The 15,769-nt window shown below is 44.0% G+C and overlaps 1 protein-coding gene across 3 annotated transcripts in view; it reads left to right on the top strand.

Moving 5' to 3' along the window:
• LOC131443118 (nck-associated protein 5-like) overlaps positions 1-15,769 on the top strand; it is a 119,338-nt gene that overhangs the window by 27,491 nt on the left and 76,078 nt on the right. For 2 of the 3 annotated variants that reach the window (XM_058612490.1, XM_058612532.1), the window contains exon 3: positions 13,041-13,114. In XM_058612490.1, coding sequence (XP_058468473.1) covers positions 13,041-13,114 — 74 coding nt within the window. Of the gene's footprint in view, positions 1-13,040; positions 13,115-15,769 lie in introns of those variants that run through there. The other variant, XM_058612515.1, reaches the window with a different exon arrangement.

Raw genomic sequence — 15,769 nt, 5'->3', positions numbered from 1 at the left:
CAAAAACGACTAAACCTTGTACTTTGTATGGCCTCCATGATTTTTAATGACAGCACCAAGTCTTCTAGGCATGGAATGAACAAGTTGGAAACATTTTGCTACATCAATCTTTTTCCATTCAAGAATTATCTCTTTTAGAGACTGGATGCTCGATGGAGAGTAATCCTCAACTCTTCAGAATTCCCCATAGGTGTTCAATTGGGTTCAGATCAGGAGACATACTTGGCCACTGAATCACTTTTACCCTGTTCTTCTTCAGAAATCCAACAGTGGCCTTCGATGTGTGTTTAGGATCATTGTCATGTTGGAAAAGTGCACTACGACCAAAGGCACGGAGTGATGGTAGCATCTTTTCTTTCAGTATAGAGCAAAACATCTGTGAATTCATGATGCCATCAATGAAACACAGCTCCAAGACACCAGCAGCACTCATGCAGCCCCACATGAGGACACTGCCACCACCATGTTTCACTGTAGGCACCATGCATTTTTCTTTGAAATCCTCACCTTTGCGACGCCATACAGTTTTGAAGCCATCAGTTCCAAAAACATTTATCTTGGTCTCATTACTCCAAAGTACAGAGTCCCAGTAGTGTTCATCTTTGTCAGCATGGGCCCTGGCAAACTCTAGGCAGGCTTTTATGTGCCTGGGCTTTAGGAGAGGCTTCCGTTGGGACGGCACCCATGGATGCCATTCCTCTGCAGTGTATGCCATATTGTGTCACGGGAAATAGTCACCCCAGTTTGGCTTTCTACTTCCTTGGATAACTGCAGTGAACTTGCATGATGATTTTCTTTGACCCTTCTCATCAGGAGACGCTCCTGTCGAGGTGTTAACGTCCGTGGACGACCTGGACGTCTCTGTGAGATGGTTGCAGTTCCATCTTTTTTAAATTTTTCTACCACTTTTGCTACAGTATTCTGACCCATAAGTAAAGCTTTGCTGATCTTCTTGTAGCCTTCACCTTTGTGGTGTAAAGAAATTATTTTCTTTCTCAAGTCTTGAGACATTTCTCTTCCATGTGGTGCCATTGCTAACAACATGAAATGGGAAGGGGTTTATAGTCAACTGTCTGCTGGACACCTGTGTGATGAATAGTTAGACTCACCTGTGGTTGATTATTGTGAAATTGGACATTTGTAGTCTAAAATTTAGCCTTGCTACAGAGACTTTCAGTGGGGTGTACTCATTTTTGCATCACCCCAATTTGAGTAAAACTATAAATTTTGTTCTCTAAGTTATATTATTAACCTTACTTTCAAGTTATAAGTTAAACAGATGTTAAATAAAACTTAGTCTTGTCAACATTTTGCAAATTGTTTTTGTTTTCATTGAGATATTGTTTAAAATGGTACTTTTCGAAGGGGGTGTACTCATTTACGCTGAGCACTGTATATATATATATATATATATATATATATATATATATATAAATATGTGTGTGTGTGTGTGTGTATATATGTATACATGTGTGTATACGTATATATGTATGTATGGGTGTGTGTGTATATATGTATATGTATATATGTTTGTGTGTATATACATGCTTCTTGCCTGCATACACACAAATGCTCCCACAGTTAGGTCTGATAGTACTGGCTGACAGAGCCTGGTGCAGCATCCAAGTTACCTCTTTTCTGCTCACAAACTATACCCTTTGGGACAGAAATTGTTTTCTTAACATTACAAAAAGATCATCCCATTTGAACCTTCCATAGCGGGGATACTTAGTGTTTATCTTATTATGTTCACCGCCATAAATAATATATCCAGCGTGGTCAGTGCAACTTTTGACCCAGAAGGGAAATAATATAGAACATTCGAGCATGGCGGTGTATGTAACGCCATGGTAAACAGCTCAGGCTGAAGGTAATGCTTTCAGTGGTAGAGGGCATCTGATGGACGAGCTATTGTAACCCCTCTACCTCACATCAATCAGCCTGTTTGAGGCCGGCGGTTGAGAATTAGCTTTCAGAGGGTTCAGTGAATGCAAAAGCATTGACTAAAAAGGCGAGCGGGGGGGCTGTGAGGTGGTGCCCCAGATAAAGAGGGTTAGCTGAATAAACAAATAATAACGATAGAACAGTGTTGTTATTGTAAGAGCAAATAGCTGGACTAAGCGAAGGAAACTCAAGCCCTCGCACCGCAGCATTTTCCCACAGTAGCAGTAACTATCACTTTGTGATGCGAAGATAACCGCAAAGACGTCCAGTGTTACAACGTCTCCAGGCTCCTTCTGGGACGGCCTATGCTATGATAGTATATGAATTTAATTTATTTATCAGATTGACCTTTGACACCGGCTCCAAAAGTTCCTGTTGCACGGAGACAGCCGATGTGTTCAATCCCGGGACAAGAGAGTATTCAAGTCCACTGATGTCACCCCGTCTGAGAGCTTTAATGAGAAACAGAGCTCATGTCAAATTCTTCCCCCGGCTCCATCTGGAAGAAATAAAACAAATATGGCTGCTAAAAATAAGCCTCCACTTGAGATGATAACAAGGATTTAGTGCTATTAACTGTGTAAATACAGTGTGTGGTTGGCCTCAGATCCATATTGGAATTCCTTCCTAACCTGGATGAGCTCTGACTGTAAAAAAAGCCCGCTGAAATGGGCAGCGATAGTGGCTTTTGAAAGCTGATGATGGTCGATTTAAATATTTTATGCCGTTGAATTATTGGACGCTCAGTCCTCCTTCAGATCACTTGACGGAGTGTGGTGAGCTGCCGCACTGAGAGGCTTTGTTCACATTAACCTATGAAATGGACGCAGCCGAAGCCAGATGTAGAAACGTCTCCACGAGCCAAAATCGCTGCACTGACATGAAAATTGAAATATAAGAAGTGAAAAAAAAAAATTGTGAAAACATATGATTACATACATATTGGAAACTACCTTCCACACTTCTCCACTTTCATTTGAAAATGCATAAATTTGCCTGTCCACACAACCCCCTTAGTATTTTTTGAGCTGGCTTCACTTCCTGAAATGCTGCAGAAAAACTGCAGAAGAGAGAATTAACTTCCTGTTTACACCTGAATGGTATGTGAGACAAGACCCGGGTTTTGTGATCCGGTCAGAACAAGGTTCTCCCCGTGTGTGTGCGTTGGTTTTCTCCAGGTTCTCCGGTTTCCTCCCACAGTCCAAAGACATGCAGATTTGGGGATTGAATCAAATTGGACACTCTAAATTGACTGTATGTGTGAGTGTGAGAGTGGATGGTTGTTTGTCTACACCAGAATCCTCTGTTAAATATTGAGATTTTAGACATTTCCCTGGTAATTGTTGGAGATTAACCCATGTTTTTTAGGATTGTTAGTCTTTTTAACTGTTTTATAGTTCGGCTTGATTCTTGTGTCAGATGCCACTTCCTGTGATGGCACTCTGACCAATCAGTGGCCTCAGCTCGCTTGGAAACACACCAGCGGAGGCACCAGCGACCCTCATGTGGAAGATAAAGCTGTAGGAGATGAATGAGTATGGACGCAGGTTACTTCTGAAACGGTGCTTAAATGCATGTCTGGATGCAGTTTAATTTTTTATCTGAAAAACCCACAGATGTTCTTCCCCACTAAAAGCAGTTTTATCTACATTTTGGTAAAATTCCTCCATCAGAAATCACCCACCTGAGCAGGTCAAGGCAAATATATATAAATATGAGTCTCCATAGTATGAATATTTGTTTCCTGTGGAATGTGTTTGATCATGATAGACATTTTCATGTGCCTGCAAACAAACAAAGCCACATGTATTATTTATCAGGTAAAGTTCAGCGAGGACATCCTTATTTACAGCAGTGCCTCGGGGGCTGGGGGGGGGTTACCTAGATTTACACCACCCACGCCGCATCTATACACCGCCGCCTTGTAATGTAGGCTACTGGACACTGGACAGGAGCACTTATCTATTTAGGGAAATGTGTGATTACTTTTTGACCTCCCGCGTGCACTTTTTCCCAGTTAGCCGTCAGACGCTAAAACCTTTATGTCCACAGCCCCGAGGGCGACCGCCTCCCCCGCAGTCTGTCTGCGAAGATACGCCGAGCAAAAACCCGGTGATCATCCCCTCTGCGTGGATATAGAAATAATTCATGACCACAGGAATAATCATTGCATAGAGTCACGCAGCAGAGGTCAAAAGTCACCACAACCCATCTCTTTCCACATTTCTCATTATCATTCTTCGGCTTCATCTTTCTTTTTCCCCCCCGTTCAAAAATAAATCAGCCCACTGTATCTGGATCTACTCGCCGTCACTGTCAGGTGATATAGGAAATATGGGATAAGCATGAGTGGCACAGGTGGGTTTTGGGATGACAGCGCTGCAAACAAACAGCGTCCACTTGTCACATTACCATTTCTCCGGTTACGGTTCCCTGCGTGCCTGCAGGGGCAATCTCCGCTTCTTGCCACAGGGCGGGAAGATGGAGAGAGAAGAAAATCAGAAGATGACATTATTTTGTTTTTCTTCTCCTTCACCAGGAATGCAGCTTGTTTGCCTCGACATCTGCCCGGCACCTGGGTTCGTCCCGACTCAGCGTCGCGTCAATAAATCAGTCTCTGGATTAAACAGAAAAGCGGTGATAAAACTGAGGCCTGAGGCTAATGCACATGAAATGTCAGGGAATATGACAAAGTGTCCTAGGCATGAAATATCTCAGTGGAAACACACGCTTGGAGGTCATGAGACTGTTGCTGAAAAGTCTTTGTGCTTTTTTTGCGGTGTCTGATTTGTTACCTGGGATGTTATCTTCTCTTGTCAGCTCAGCTGAACTTTAGCAGAGCAGGTAATGCTTTCTTGAATCTCTTGTTATTTTTTGCCTTAAATCTTACGTGGGGTCTTCAGTGAGGAGGTCGTAAACCCTCAGGTTGCTTCGAGTGTCTTCTATTTCGGTCAGCACATAAATTTCTACAGTGTCTGAGTGTAACTTTGGGGCCGTAGAAAGCACCGGTGGACGGGCCAGAAACTGAGCTGCTGAGCTGTAACGTAAGCCCGGCCAACGCGATGACACAAAGAATACGGTCACACTGTAATGAGAAGGAGCGATGCTGGAGCGCAGCACTGTGAAGTGTGGCATTGATCAAGCCTCTTCGTTCTTGAGGTTCTCGCAAATGCTCCCGCTACACGGTGCAGCGTGGTTAGGTGTGGCGCCTGTCTGTCAAAGCTTGCATAAACAGAAGCCCGACTTCCCCTTGAGAACCAACCCACATCTGTTTAGCATCAGCCCTCTGCTCTGATCTGCCCCTTCCCCTGTTGCTTTGCAAAGAGTTTCCCTCGTTCGCTTTGTCTATTGCTTCTTTTTTTTCCCTTTGGTTCAGCACTAAGTGGTGTTTGTATCAAATTAAAGACAACGTCAACAGTGTGTTATACATAATTAAAAGTATAGCCGCTGTAAATCCCGCTCGTCGAGGGCTACTTTGTTGATCAATTAAGCTGCCTGATGGGAAAAGCAAGAATCGGAAGTGGGAAGGAGAATCTCAGCATGAAGCGTGGTTATGACACTGTGACATCATTCAATTCTCAGAGGGTGGAGCTACAAAAGTACAAGGATGAGTCTGTCACTTTGCATGAAATCCACTGTCAATCAAACCTTAGCCACATGCTAAAGCATTATCTTATCACTTATGCTGAAGCAGACGTGTATTGATTGGATAAAAATCCGGATAATGGTAAATGCTTTGTGTTTATGTGACGCTTTACAGTTTTGCCATTCACCCATTCACACACCCATTCACTCACACGTGTATGTGCGGCAATTATTTTATCACACGTCCGTCATCGCCATGCACGCTGGGTGTGACAGTTGTCAGGTACAACTTGGGGTCAAGTGTCCCTGTCTTGCCCACGTCTACATCCATGTAGACATGTGGCCGAGCCGGGCATCGATTTCACGACCACTGTACCACTGATCCACAGCTGTAAGAAACGAATGTAATCGCCGGATTGCTTCTCTTTTTCCAAAACACACACAAACAACACATTTTTCCATCTTGTTAAGCATCAAATTGCCACATATTTTACCTAATTCCAATATTGTGTGTTTTTGAACCCGGAGAACCCAGGGAACCCGGAGAAACCCACACACACACGCGGAGAACATGCAAACTCCTTGCAGAAAGGCCTAACTTTGTTGTTGTTTAGTGTTTACAGTCAGATAGTTGTTGGTGAGACTGTGCTCTCTGCTCCATTCAGAACTTTGAGATCACAGATCTGTAGAAACACATCATTACAAATGCTCACGACATCCACATTGAATTTGATCACAATGTAAACAAGTTGACGTCTACTATGCTTCTTTCATTCTCTTTGTTTTGTTGCCGTGCCTTTTCTCAGCCTGTCTTCACCCTCTGAGGATTTATCTTTTTTTTGCCACTGTAGCCTCTCTGATTTGTTCTCTCTCTCTCTCTCTTTCTCTCTCCCTGACAGAGCAGCCCCTCTCTTTTTCTCCCTCCGCTCGTCTGTGTTTCCAGGTCCAGGTTTCCTTTTCATTTCTGTCATCACCAATCTCCCTCCCTCTCCCAAGTACACCTGGCTGAATATTGGCCCCCAGATGATAATAAAACCCTTCAACCCCCCCCAGGCTTGTAAAATCTGGGCACAGGCGCACTGCAGACTTTCTACCCCCTGTGCGCTAACTGTTTTCTTGATTCCTTTCCTGTCTGGAAACATTGGTAGACGCAGCGTATTTTTTGTTTTTATTTCTAAAAGCCGCATTCCGCCGCTGCTCCTCCCTTTGGTGTGTTTTTGTAGATGAGTATAACGTCATAACTGGAAAAAATACGCTCTGTATTTGCGTTGGAAATGAGACAAAGCTGGTTGTGTTTTGACATTTTTCTCACGAACCAGCTCTAATAGCTCTGTCAAATAAGATTGAAACACGAGTCATTGCAAGTTTATGGAATAACCCTTTTTTTTTCGATTGAGGAAATGCTTGATTGCAGAATACAGCATAATCCCTCTTTGGTACCCAATTTATAGACAAGATAACAAATCAAAAGTCAGAAGAATTACATACATTGTGTCATTTAATCTGCTTTAGTTTGGAAACGTTACCCTGTGCTTGGATTACGAGGAACAGGATTTATCCTAATTCAAAGTTTCAGTAAAAACACACAAACTGTTGCGATATCTTCTGCCTCTCGTCCACATATAGGAAGCTCTGTGGAAGTGATCAAATAGCGATGTCAGATCCGATGTATTTCACTCCTCTGCTGCTATTTCAACTCCCCCCCTGTGAGATTTACACCACGAACAGTTTAGCCACTGTTCCCAACAGACATGAATGGCCCGCTCTGTCAAAAGCAGAGGAGGCACTCAAACCGACCAAGCAGGGGATTTAGCTGAGTGTTGGACGTATCCTAAATGTTTGGAAAGATAATCCGCAGGGATTTGGGTTTTTGACGGTGGCGAGGTGTTGATGTTTGGGCCGGGCCGGACCAGAGGTGCTGCTGGAAGAAGAACATCAGATAAAACCCACGCTGGTGAAATTCAGCCTCAATGATGAACAGGCCGCCTTTTGTATCTGGAGTAATCCATATTCCCCGACACTCCTCTATTTGAGGCAGGTAGAGCGATGAGGAATATCCTGCCCTCGCTGGAGGAATTTGTTGCAACCGACGTCCTTTTGCGCTCAATGAGGCTTCTGTGTGACTTTACAGTCACTGAGGTTTTGGGCACAAAAGGCCATATAGTGCCGAGCTCCATTTGAGCATCGTTTGTTGAGCGAGGGTCCAGTGAAATCTTGAGCAGCTTGTTTTTATTCGAAGATGAACAACCGTCAAGATTGACAGATCATTTGAGAGATGCTCAGTTGAATTTTAGAATGTTTGTGGTCAGCATCAGCTGTGTTTGGTACCAGAATATATAGTTGGTTTTGTTGTCAATACTGCTTATTCTGTGCTAAATTAAAAATCACACACATGAATTATTCATAGGAATTCATGTTTGTAATCAATTGGATGCATTAAAAGCAAGACGGGACACATCTAGACCTTTAATCTGCCTTCTCCAAAGTTTACAACGCCCTCCGCTGATTCATTACATACATCATCATAATAATAATAATTAAAACATCAAGGATTACACCTGCTCTTGACACTAAATCAACGTTCACACATTAAAGTGACACTAAAATAACACGTTCTGAACAGCATGCCCTTATCGTTGTTGGAAAAAGCCGCGCTATCGTCGGCGTCATCGTGGGTCTGAGGATATGACAGCCTGATGAGCTGGGCTGATATTAGGACGTGTGTAGTTCAGCAGGGGTATGAGTTACAACCTCCAAATGAAGCATCACAAACCGCACATCTTCAAATGTTCCGATAAGACTGATGAATTCAACACACACACTGAAATCTGAAACTTATTACTGATACATCACAGTCATTATGAATTTTCCTCGATGCTAATTAAAGTTGCTGTGTTTACATCTTCGCCTAATGATGCACAGATAAATGTTGCAGTATTAGATAGCGCGAGTGCTTGGCAGCAAACGCGGCTGTATCTCTGGCGGGAGGCCAAGACTAACAGCATATCAGATCTCCCACACCTTAGGAAAAAAGAGACACTGTCATAACTCTCGCTCAAGTGCATCATAAAAATACACACACAGAGAAATCGTACATTCTGTTGGCATAACCTTTGGCTCACAGTAGCCCACTGTGGGAACTCTGCTTTCCATGAAACCGTCAGTCTGGGGTCTGCCACTGCTTTCACAGTCCCGGCGGTGGTGCTGGCATGTCATTTAGTCTGTGTGAAGTCCGTGGCGAGGAGCGATAGATTGGCACGTCGGTCTGGGGTGCAGGGATAGAGAAGGTGGAGGTTGTGACCTTGTCTTTAACTCCCAAAGGCTGCAGCGTCTTATCTGCAACGCCAGCCTGAACCTCTGATTTGAGGAGAGGAAGGACATCAAGGAATGCAAGTCTGACCTCAGCAGGTACTGCGGTCAGAGTTTATCTCGCTTTACTTTTTTTTTAACTCCAAAAAGACCTATGGCAGGACGAGGATGTGATTTCATTCCTCCTAATCTTCAAGAATGTATGAAAGAGCAGATTGTGCTGGAGAAGCTCACGTTAATGAAAAAAAGCATTTCAGCACTGAAAACTCCAGACCATTCATCTTTAACAGATTGCATTCGGTCTGTGTGTCTGAGTTTTGGCATTGTGTTTTTCTGGCGTTGCCCTGGAGTGTGTTGGGTGTTTTTACATTTTCTCTTGACCATCTCCGTTCCTTGTTGCCAAAGCAGTGGGGGAAGGCATGCACTCATGTTTTAAAATTTCATAAAGGCAGGCGAGCAGTCGGAGGCAGACTGGAAGTGGGACTCGAGCTGCACATACACACACAACGCCCTCACACATGAGTAAACTTGGCCGGATAAACATGACTGAGAACCTGTGGCCACAGAGCAGGAACATCAACAAACACTTTCACCTGCCAGGTTAACTTAGCTCAGTCTCACTAAGTACACTGCTGAGAAAATGTCATTTGAAAGACAAAGAATTATTTTTGTCTGTTCTTTGTGGACAAAAACAAGACATTTGAGAACATGATCATTTCCAAGTTTTTGGTAAACGCTGACCAACATTTTTACATTTCATGGACCAAACAAGTTCTCGATTAAGTGAGAAATAATCGACAGCCGTAATGTCACCACTATACTACATGGACAAAGGTATTTGGTGTGAGTATTTGGCTTGGTTAAGTATTGAATTCAGGTGTTTCTGGCTTTGGGCTAGCTCCCTTATCTCCAATGAACGCTTCAGCATACCAGGACATTTTGGACAATGCTATGCTTCCATCTTTGTGGCAACTGTTTGGGGAAGGACCTTTTCTTTTTCCAACATGACTGTGTCCTGAGTCCTGACCACAAACCCCAAAAGAGAGACCAATTTGTACTCAGACACCAAAGAGAGACCAATTTTAAAGACCTGTGTTTGAATAGGTCATTACAGTCCCTGTGGGTGAAATGGTCAGACGTCCAAATATCTTTGTCCATATATGGCGCTTTTCTTCAGCTCGACACTACAGCAGAAGTTAAATGATGAGATTTCAGACATTTCATTGCTAAATGTTGGAGATTAACCCACATTTTCCGGATTGTTATGTCTTTCTAACTGATCTACAGTTCGATATTGTTCGGTTTGATTCCTGTGACGGAACTCTAACCAATCAGTGGCCGGCAGGCTGACGACATCACACACAGTATCAGTTTGAAAGCTCGTCTGAGCAGGGACTAAAAAAAGTGCCGGGTACCAGGTACTATCGCTAATAAAAATGCAAAATAGTTTGTGTGTATACAGCAGCAATACAGGGGCAAGAAGCACTTATTCTGGTAAAATACTAATAAATCAAGGTTTATTGAGCAGTAGAATTCACTCCTGGAACTTTTCCTGGACGCTCCTTTGTGTTTCTATTCATATTCCAACCTGTTTGCAGTCATCTTGATTTACTAGCCCAGTTTTGCTGGTATCTGTCTTGACATAATAAAACTTCCTGTGTGCAGTACAGTGATGGCACTGGGCGACACAAAATTCAAACCCACGAGTCGTGTGGGGTCGGTAGACTTTGTGTAAGCGTTGTGTGGTTTGATTCTAACAGACTCTTGTTTATGTTGAAGTTATGCGTTCACCTTAGTCCCGCAAAGGTTTCCTCTGCAAGTACACGTCTCCTCGACGTTAAGGAAAGTGTATCAGCATGTGTGGAAATTTTCTTTATGATTTAGTATACTTACGAGGTGATTACACACTCCTTATGAGCTTACATCTCTGAGGACATTTTAACCTCTGTGAGGAATCGTTGCTGCATTGCAGTCGTAAGAGAGCTGCTCCGGAGAAATATGCCTCCGATAAAGTCTTAGGTCAGTAAATCCTCCCTCACTCAGTCTGCACGTGAGTACCTGGGCCTCGTGGGAACGGTGCAGCTTTCACTCGCGGTGTAAAACCGTCAGAAATAATGCCTGGCTGGAGATATAACACGCAGCATTGCATACATGAGTCATGCTTCAAATCTCTTTCTTTAAATACCCCCTCACATTTCACATGACAACAAGCATGCCACATTCTCCGCATACCTTTGTGCGTGTTGAGGATTATTTCAGTGCCTTGTCATTAGCGGAGGTCTGCACTGATGACAACACAGACGTAGCTTTACCTCACGTCTGATGTGGCCTGTGTGTAGTTTCCTTATGAAGAAGGTCCTCCTTTGTGCTGCAGCAGTAATCATTATGGGAAGATGTTGCTAGAGGCCTTTGATAGTTTTTGTCTTGTCGTCAAAGGGAAACATCACCGCACATTTCGCTTGATCTTTTTTGTTCCTACTATTGTGTGTTTTTGTCATTAACAATGCTTACAACCTTTGTGCTGCGACTGAACACCGCATGTCTGACTTAATAGCGACTCAAATCATCTCTTGCACCCAGTTAGGAGGGATTTTCCTGCCGATTAACTGCTGTTCAAGGCAACAGTAACAGTGCAACATGGCTTTTCTGCTTTGGTGTGGTGTTAGCAAGGTACAACAAAGTATTTTGTTTACATTTTTATTGAAAAATTGCACACAGCTACAGAAAGAGATTGAAAAAACACCGCACCGTTCTGCCAACTATTGACCAGTTATAATTGTTTGAGCCCTTTATCCCAATTTGCCTAATGGTCACTCAGTGTGTCCTCTGCTGGCGACTCAGCGGGGAGTCTGGGCTTTTGCCGTGCTCTGCCGGCAAGCTGGTGCCGATGGCAGCCTTTAAACGTGAGTCTCCGATGTGACATTTAGTGCAATAATTGCTTTAGAAGCTGCAGTGGGAGAGCTGCACCCCGGGAAGATTAAGGAGACAAAACAACTGCACTTACTGTACTCAGACTTGTACTTCTCGAACATCTGGCGTAGTGTGGGTTTGCTCTCAAGGCCACGGGTTAAAAAAAGCTCTTGCAGTGATAGCAGAAGTACTTTAAGTCTAGTCTGGCCCCAAGGGGGATGTCAGAATCTGCCCTACCATTACTCTGGCAAATGATTAAAAGTGTTTTCTGTTGCTGTGTCAAAAACGGGGGAATCGCGTTCCACAGAAATCTATAAGTGTATTGTTTCACAAACCTCGTTTACATATCAGATTAAACTATTATGGGCATGCTGGTACTTTATGTGTAATAGAAACACAAGTAGTTTACAGTCAAAACAGAGGGCACTAAAAACACCAAATGGCTCAAAGACACTAATACCATTTTTCCTGGCCCAGTGACCTCTTTGCGGGATTCCCCTTTATTTAATTACACTCAGCGAGCACATGACTGCAATGTCTAGAAATCAATGGCGAGCATCTGTCCCACTGAGATAACCGTTTACCCAGGAGATGCGTCATGAGCTGTCAAGCCAACGTCTAATTAATTTGCTTTTAAACTTTAAACCACACTGATCTGACAGCACTGAGTCAAAGCAGACTGCGTGTTACGCACCGTAGGTAGACGCCGAATGTCTGAAAACCCAGATGGCTGGAGCGCGGCGTCTATGTGGCCCTGTTCTTACAGCTACTCCCCTCCACTTCTCCAGTCGGACCAGCAAGAGGCGAATCATTAGGCCGAGAAAGCCAAGAAATCCTTACATCTGCTTTTTCCATTCTCCCCCTTCGCCCCTTAGCTCATTCTGTCCGTACTGTAACTCAGTAGTGCATGTTTTGTGAGAGCGTGCTATTCCCAGCTGACGCTACACAGCTGGGCCGGCTTCTGGGCCAGCCGTTAGAAGTTACCCAGAGGTGCTTCTGGAGTTACACACAGAGCGAGCGGAGACGGAAAAACAAGAGGTTTAAGTGATTAATTGCACCTTTTGAAAAGTGGTTTGCTGTTCTTCACACCAAATGAAAACAAAGTGGAGCAACTGCGCAGTCCAGTCGTGACTTAAATCAGCATCTGATGCATGCATTTGGTCACTGGCTGTTTCCATTGTATATCATTATTCGGCAGCATATTACACATTTATGAAGACCCTGGTTGTAATCAGCCTGTATCTTCACACAGTGAGTCCCTTTTTTCATTCTTTTCTCTTTTTTTTTGGCAGGAATACATGGACGCCAACAGATGCATCAACGAGCTCCTCAAACAGCTTGAGGACGAGCGGCGAAACGTCCGAAGGTAAGAGGTTCTCAATACTTTTGGGCAGATGTTGTTGTTTTTGCGTAAAGACTTCAGCAGCTGCCTGCAATCCATTCCCAACCAAAGGCAGCAGAACAATGTTGTTTGGTTTTGAGCGCAAGACAAGCTTTGTACGCTTTTCTTGAGAAATGCTTATTGTGTCGGAGGCTTTCTAAAAAAGTGGCCGGACAAAGAGGGGGGTTGGTGGGGGGACTCTGGACTCAGTGTGGGGTTGACTGAGGGCATTTCACATGGAGGTCTCTTGGAACAGATTTATTTCTCAGACAATAGGAATGAAGCGCTTATGGAGATGCCAATCTAATGACCTTGTCCCCTCTGTGCTCCTATCGTCCTGGCCTTTCCAGTGATGCACCGCCCCCAGAGAGAAGAGAGACAATTTTTAAACTTCACCCTCTTTTGTATGGCCCTCTCTCCGTCTCAATGGAGCTGTATTCCCAAATTCAAAGTAATTTTCCACCTGAGTGAGCACAGAGGGACTGGGGGGGGGGGTTGGACGCAGGGGGATTGGGGGTTTCAGAGTGGGTGGTTTGGGGGGATGGATGACCACTGACCATCCCCTTTACTAGGCCAGGGCACCCCTTTTAATAAAGGGAGCGATGTGTAAAGGAATGACCCTCCACTTGAAGTCATCCACACCCATTTTCATTCAGACAGGGAAGTCATCTCCAGTGACACTCTGAGTGACCTAACAGCCATTTAGAATCACCTCAGTGTCTTTGTGCGGCATGACCCGTATTTAGTTCAAGGGACCAGGTGGTTAGAAAGCCTTGAACTTGTACAGATCCTCAAACATTGGTTTTGGGATTTTTTTTATATGCAACACTTAAACTGTGTTGTCAGATAATATTTTTTTGCTGGATTATTTGTTTGTGCCTGTATTTGAGCGCTACTTAGCCTCAGCCTGAACTCCAAACTCACCAGTAACTCAAAGTCCTCAGTCAGCAGAAGGACAATAGTGGACTTAAGCGAGAGAATCATACCGAATCAAACCTATTATGCAGTCTCCTGCTGGGTTTCTTTTCGACCTGTTGATCTGATTTATGGTCACGGTATAAGTGGCTTTAGTTCACTAGAACACACAGAACGTCGTTGTAACATGCCTCACAAATGGCCGTTGAATTTAAAAAAAAAAGTATAAAATATTGGCCAAGATAGGAAGAATCTGTGTTGTGTAAACACATTCTTGACTCCAGGTACAACCGTCAGTGTGGTTTTTCAGGCATTTCTGAGCTAAAGTGCTACACACACACAAAGATACCCTGCACCCGTGAGCACAATGCATCTTTTTGTTTCACAGCATAGCAAGAGGTACGACTGCAAGACGTTCTGCGTTTCTGAGCAGCAACCGCTTAGACACCGTAAACAAACCAATGCATATTAAGCTAGCCCCATGCTTTTACAAATGTCCACATCGCTGAAGCTCAGATTTTTTTAGAAATAACATACCACCAGTGTTGTTCAATTCAGAGTGCCGACAGTGATGAATGACTTCACAAAGGCTTTTGTTGAGCTAAAACATAGACTGCAAAACGCCTCCCTCCACTTATTAGGCAGCATCCGTAGACGTCGTCGATGTCTCACTCCACCCCCTTTGGAATATGGGGCCCATCAATCCGTCAAGGGGAGAAAGAGAAGCCCTTACATTCCTCTAGTTCTCTGCATCCCTACGTCCTGACCCAGTGACCCACTGCATTCAGGCCTATCGTTATACCGTATTATAGGGTAGTTTCACACCGGTCAAACACACAGATTGGACAAATATCACTTCCCTGTGTTGATAAGGTAGATCAAATCCTCATCAAATAAAAGTGTCATCCAATTTCCTTTCTTGCTAGGTTTTGTATCATCTGTGACAAAGCAAATTAAAATGTCCCCACAGCCTCCCCGTAAAGTGTTTTCGATTGCACGGATGAAAGTTTCAATCATTTCCAACAGTTTGTCAGAAGCATCTGCTCCACACCGTAGCATAAAGCCCCCGCTCTCACTCTGTGGCAGCGTCACTGCCCGATGGAGCGCAAACTCTCAGTGGGACACTGGCTGGGCTTTTCCTGCGCTGTCTATTCAGTGTGGCCACGTCCTTGACAGAAGGAAACAAAAGCTCTGCGGTACACTGTCAACATCAGATGGAGCCAATCCAAACTTGGCAGCGTCAGACACAATGTACAGTAGGTCCAGTGTTTCCTGTTATCCATCATTTGTTAGCCGTGTACCCTTGCAAATCAAATGCCCTTTCTTTTTTTAAACCTTTATAGTGTCATTAGTTATTGAAAAAAATGCAGACGTGTGTTGCAAGGACATATGGATGCTCCCTGACGGGCGGGGAGTGAATTTGCGTGACCTCTTTCTGACAATCTGCTGTGTCACGGCACTGTGACTGCATGCGTAATCTTCCCTGTGGATTAAAACAATGTAGATTAGACTTTTTCCTGCTTCTACTTATTTTCCCCACTGTTGATTTGTTACTGTGCTGAGCCAGGGTCTGCTTTTCCCCTGAATCCTTTTGTCTGACCTTGTTTTTAGTGGGTTGAGCATGGCATTGCCGGCCAGTGTTTGGCGGCCACAAGACCCCGAAGCTGGGCTCACCTTTCCCTCTGCTGCAGCAGATGGTGTTTGTCTGTGAACCATTTCCACACC

Source organism: Solea solea, chromosome 2 (genome assembly GCF_958295425.1).
Source record: "Solea solea chromosome 2, fSolSol10.1, whole genome shotgun sequence".
NCBI classification, from domain to species: Eukaryota; Metazoa; Chordata; class Actinopteri; order Pleuronectiformes; family Soleidae; genus Solea; species Solea solea.
The sequence above is the reverse complement of the archived record's forward strand: the minus strand, read 5'-3'. Positions and strand labels throughout refer to the sequence as shown.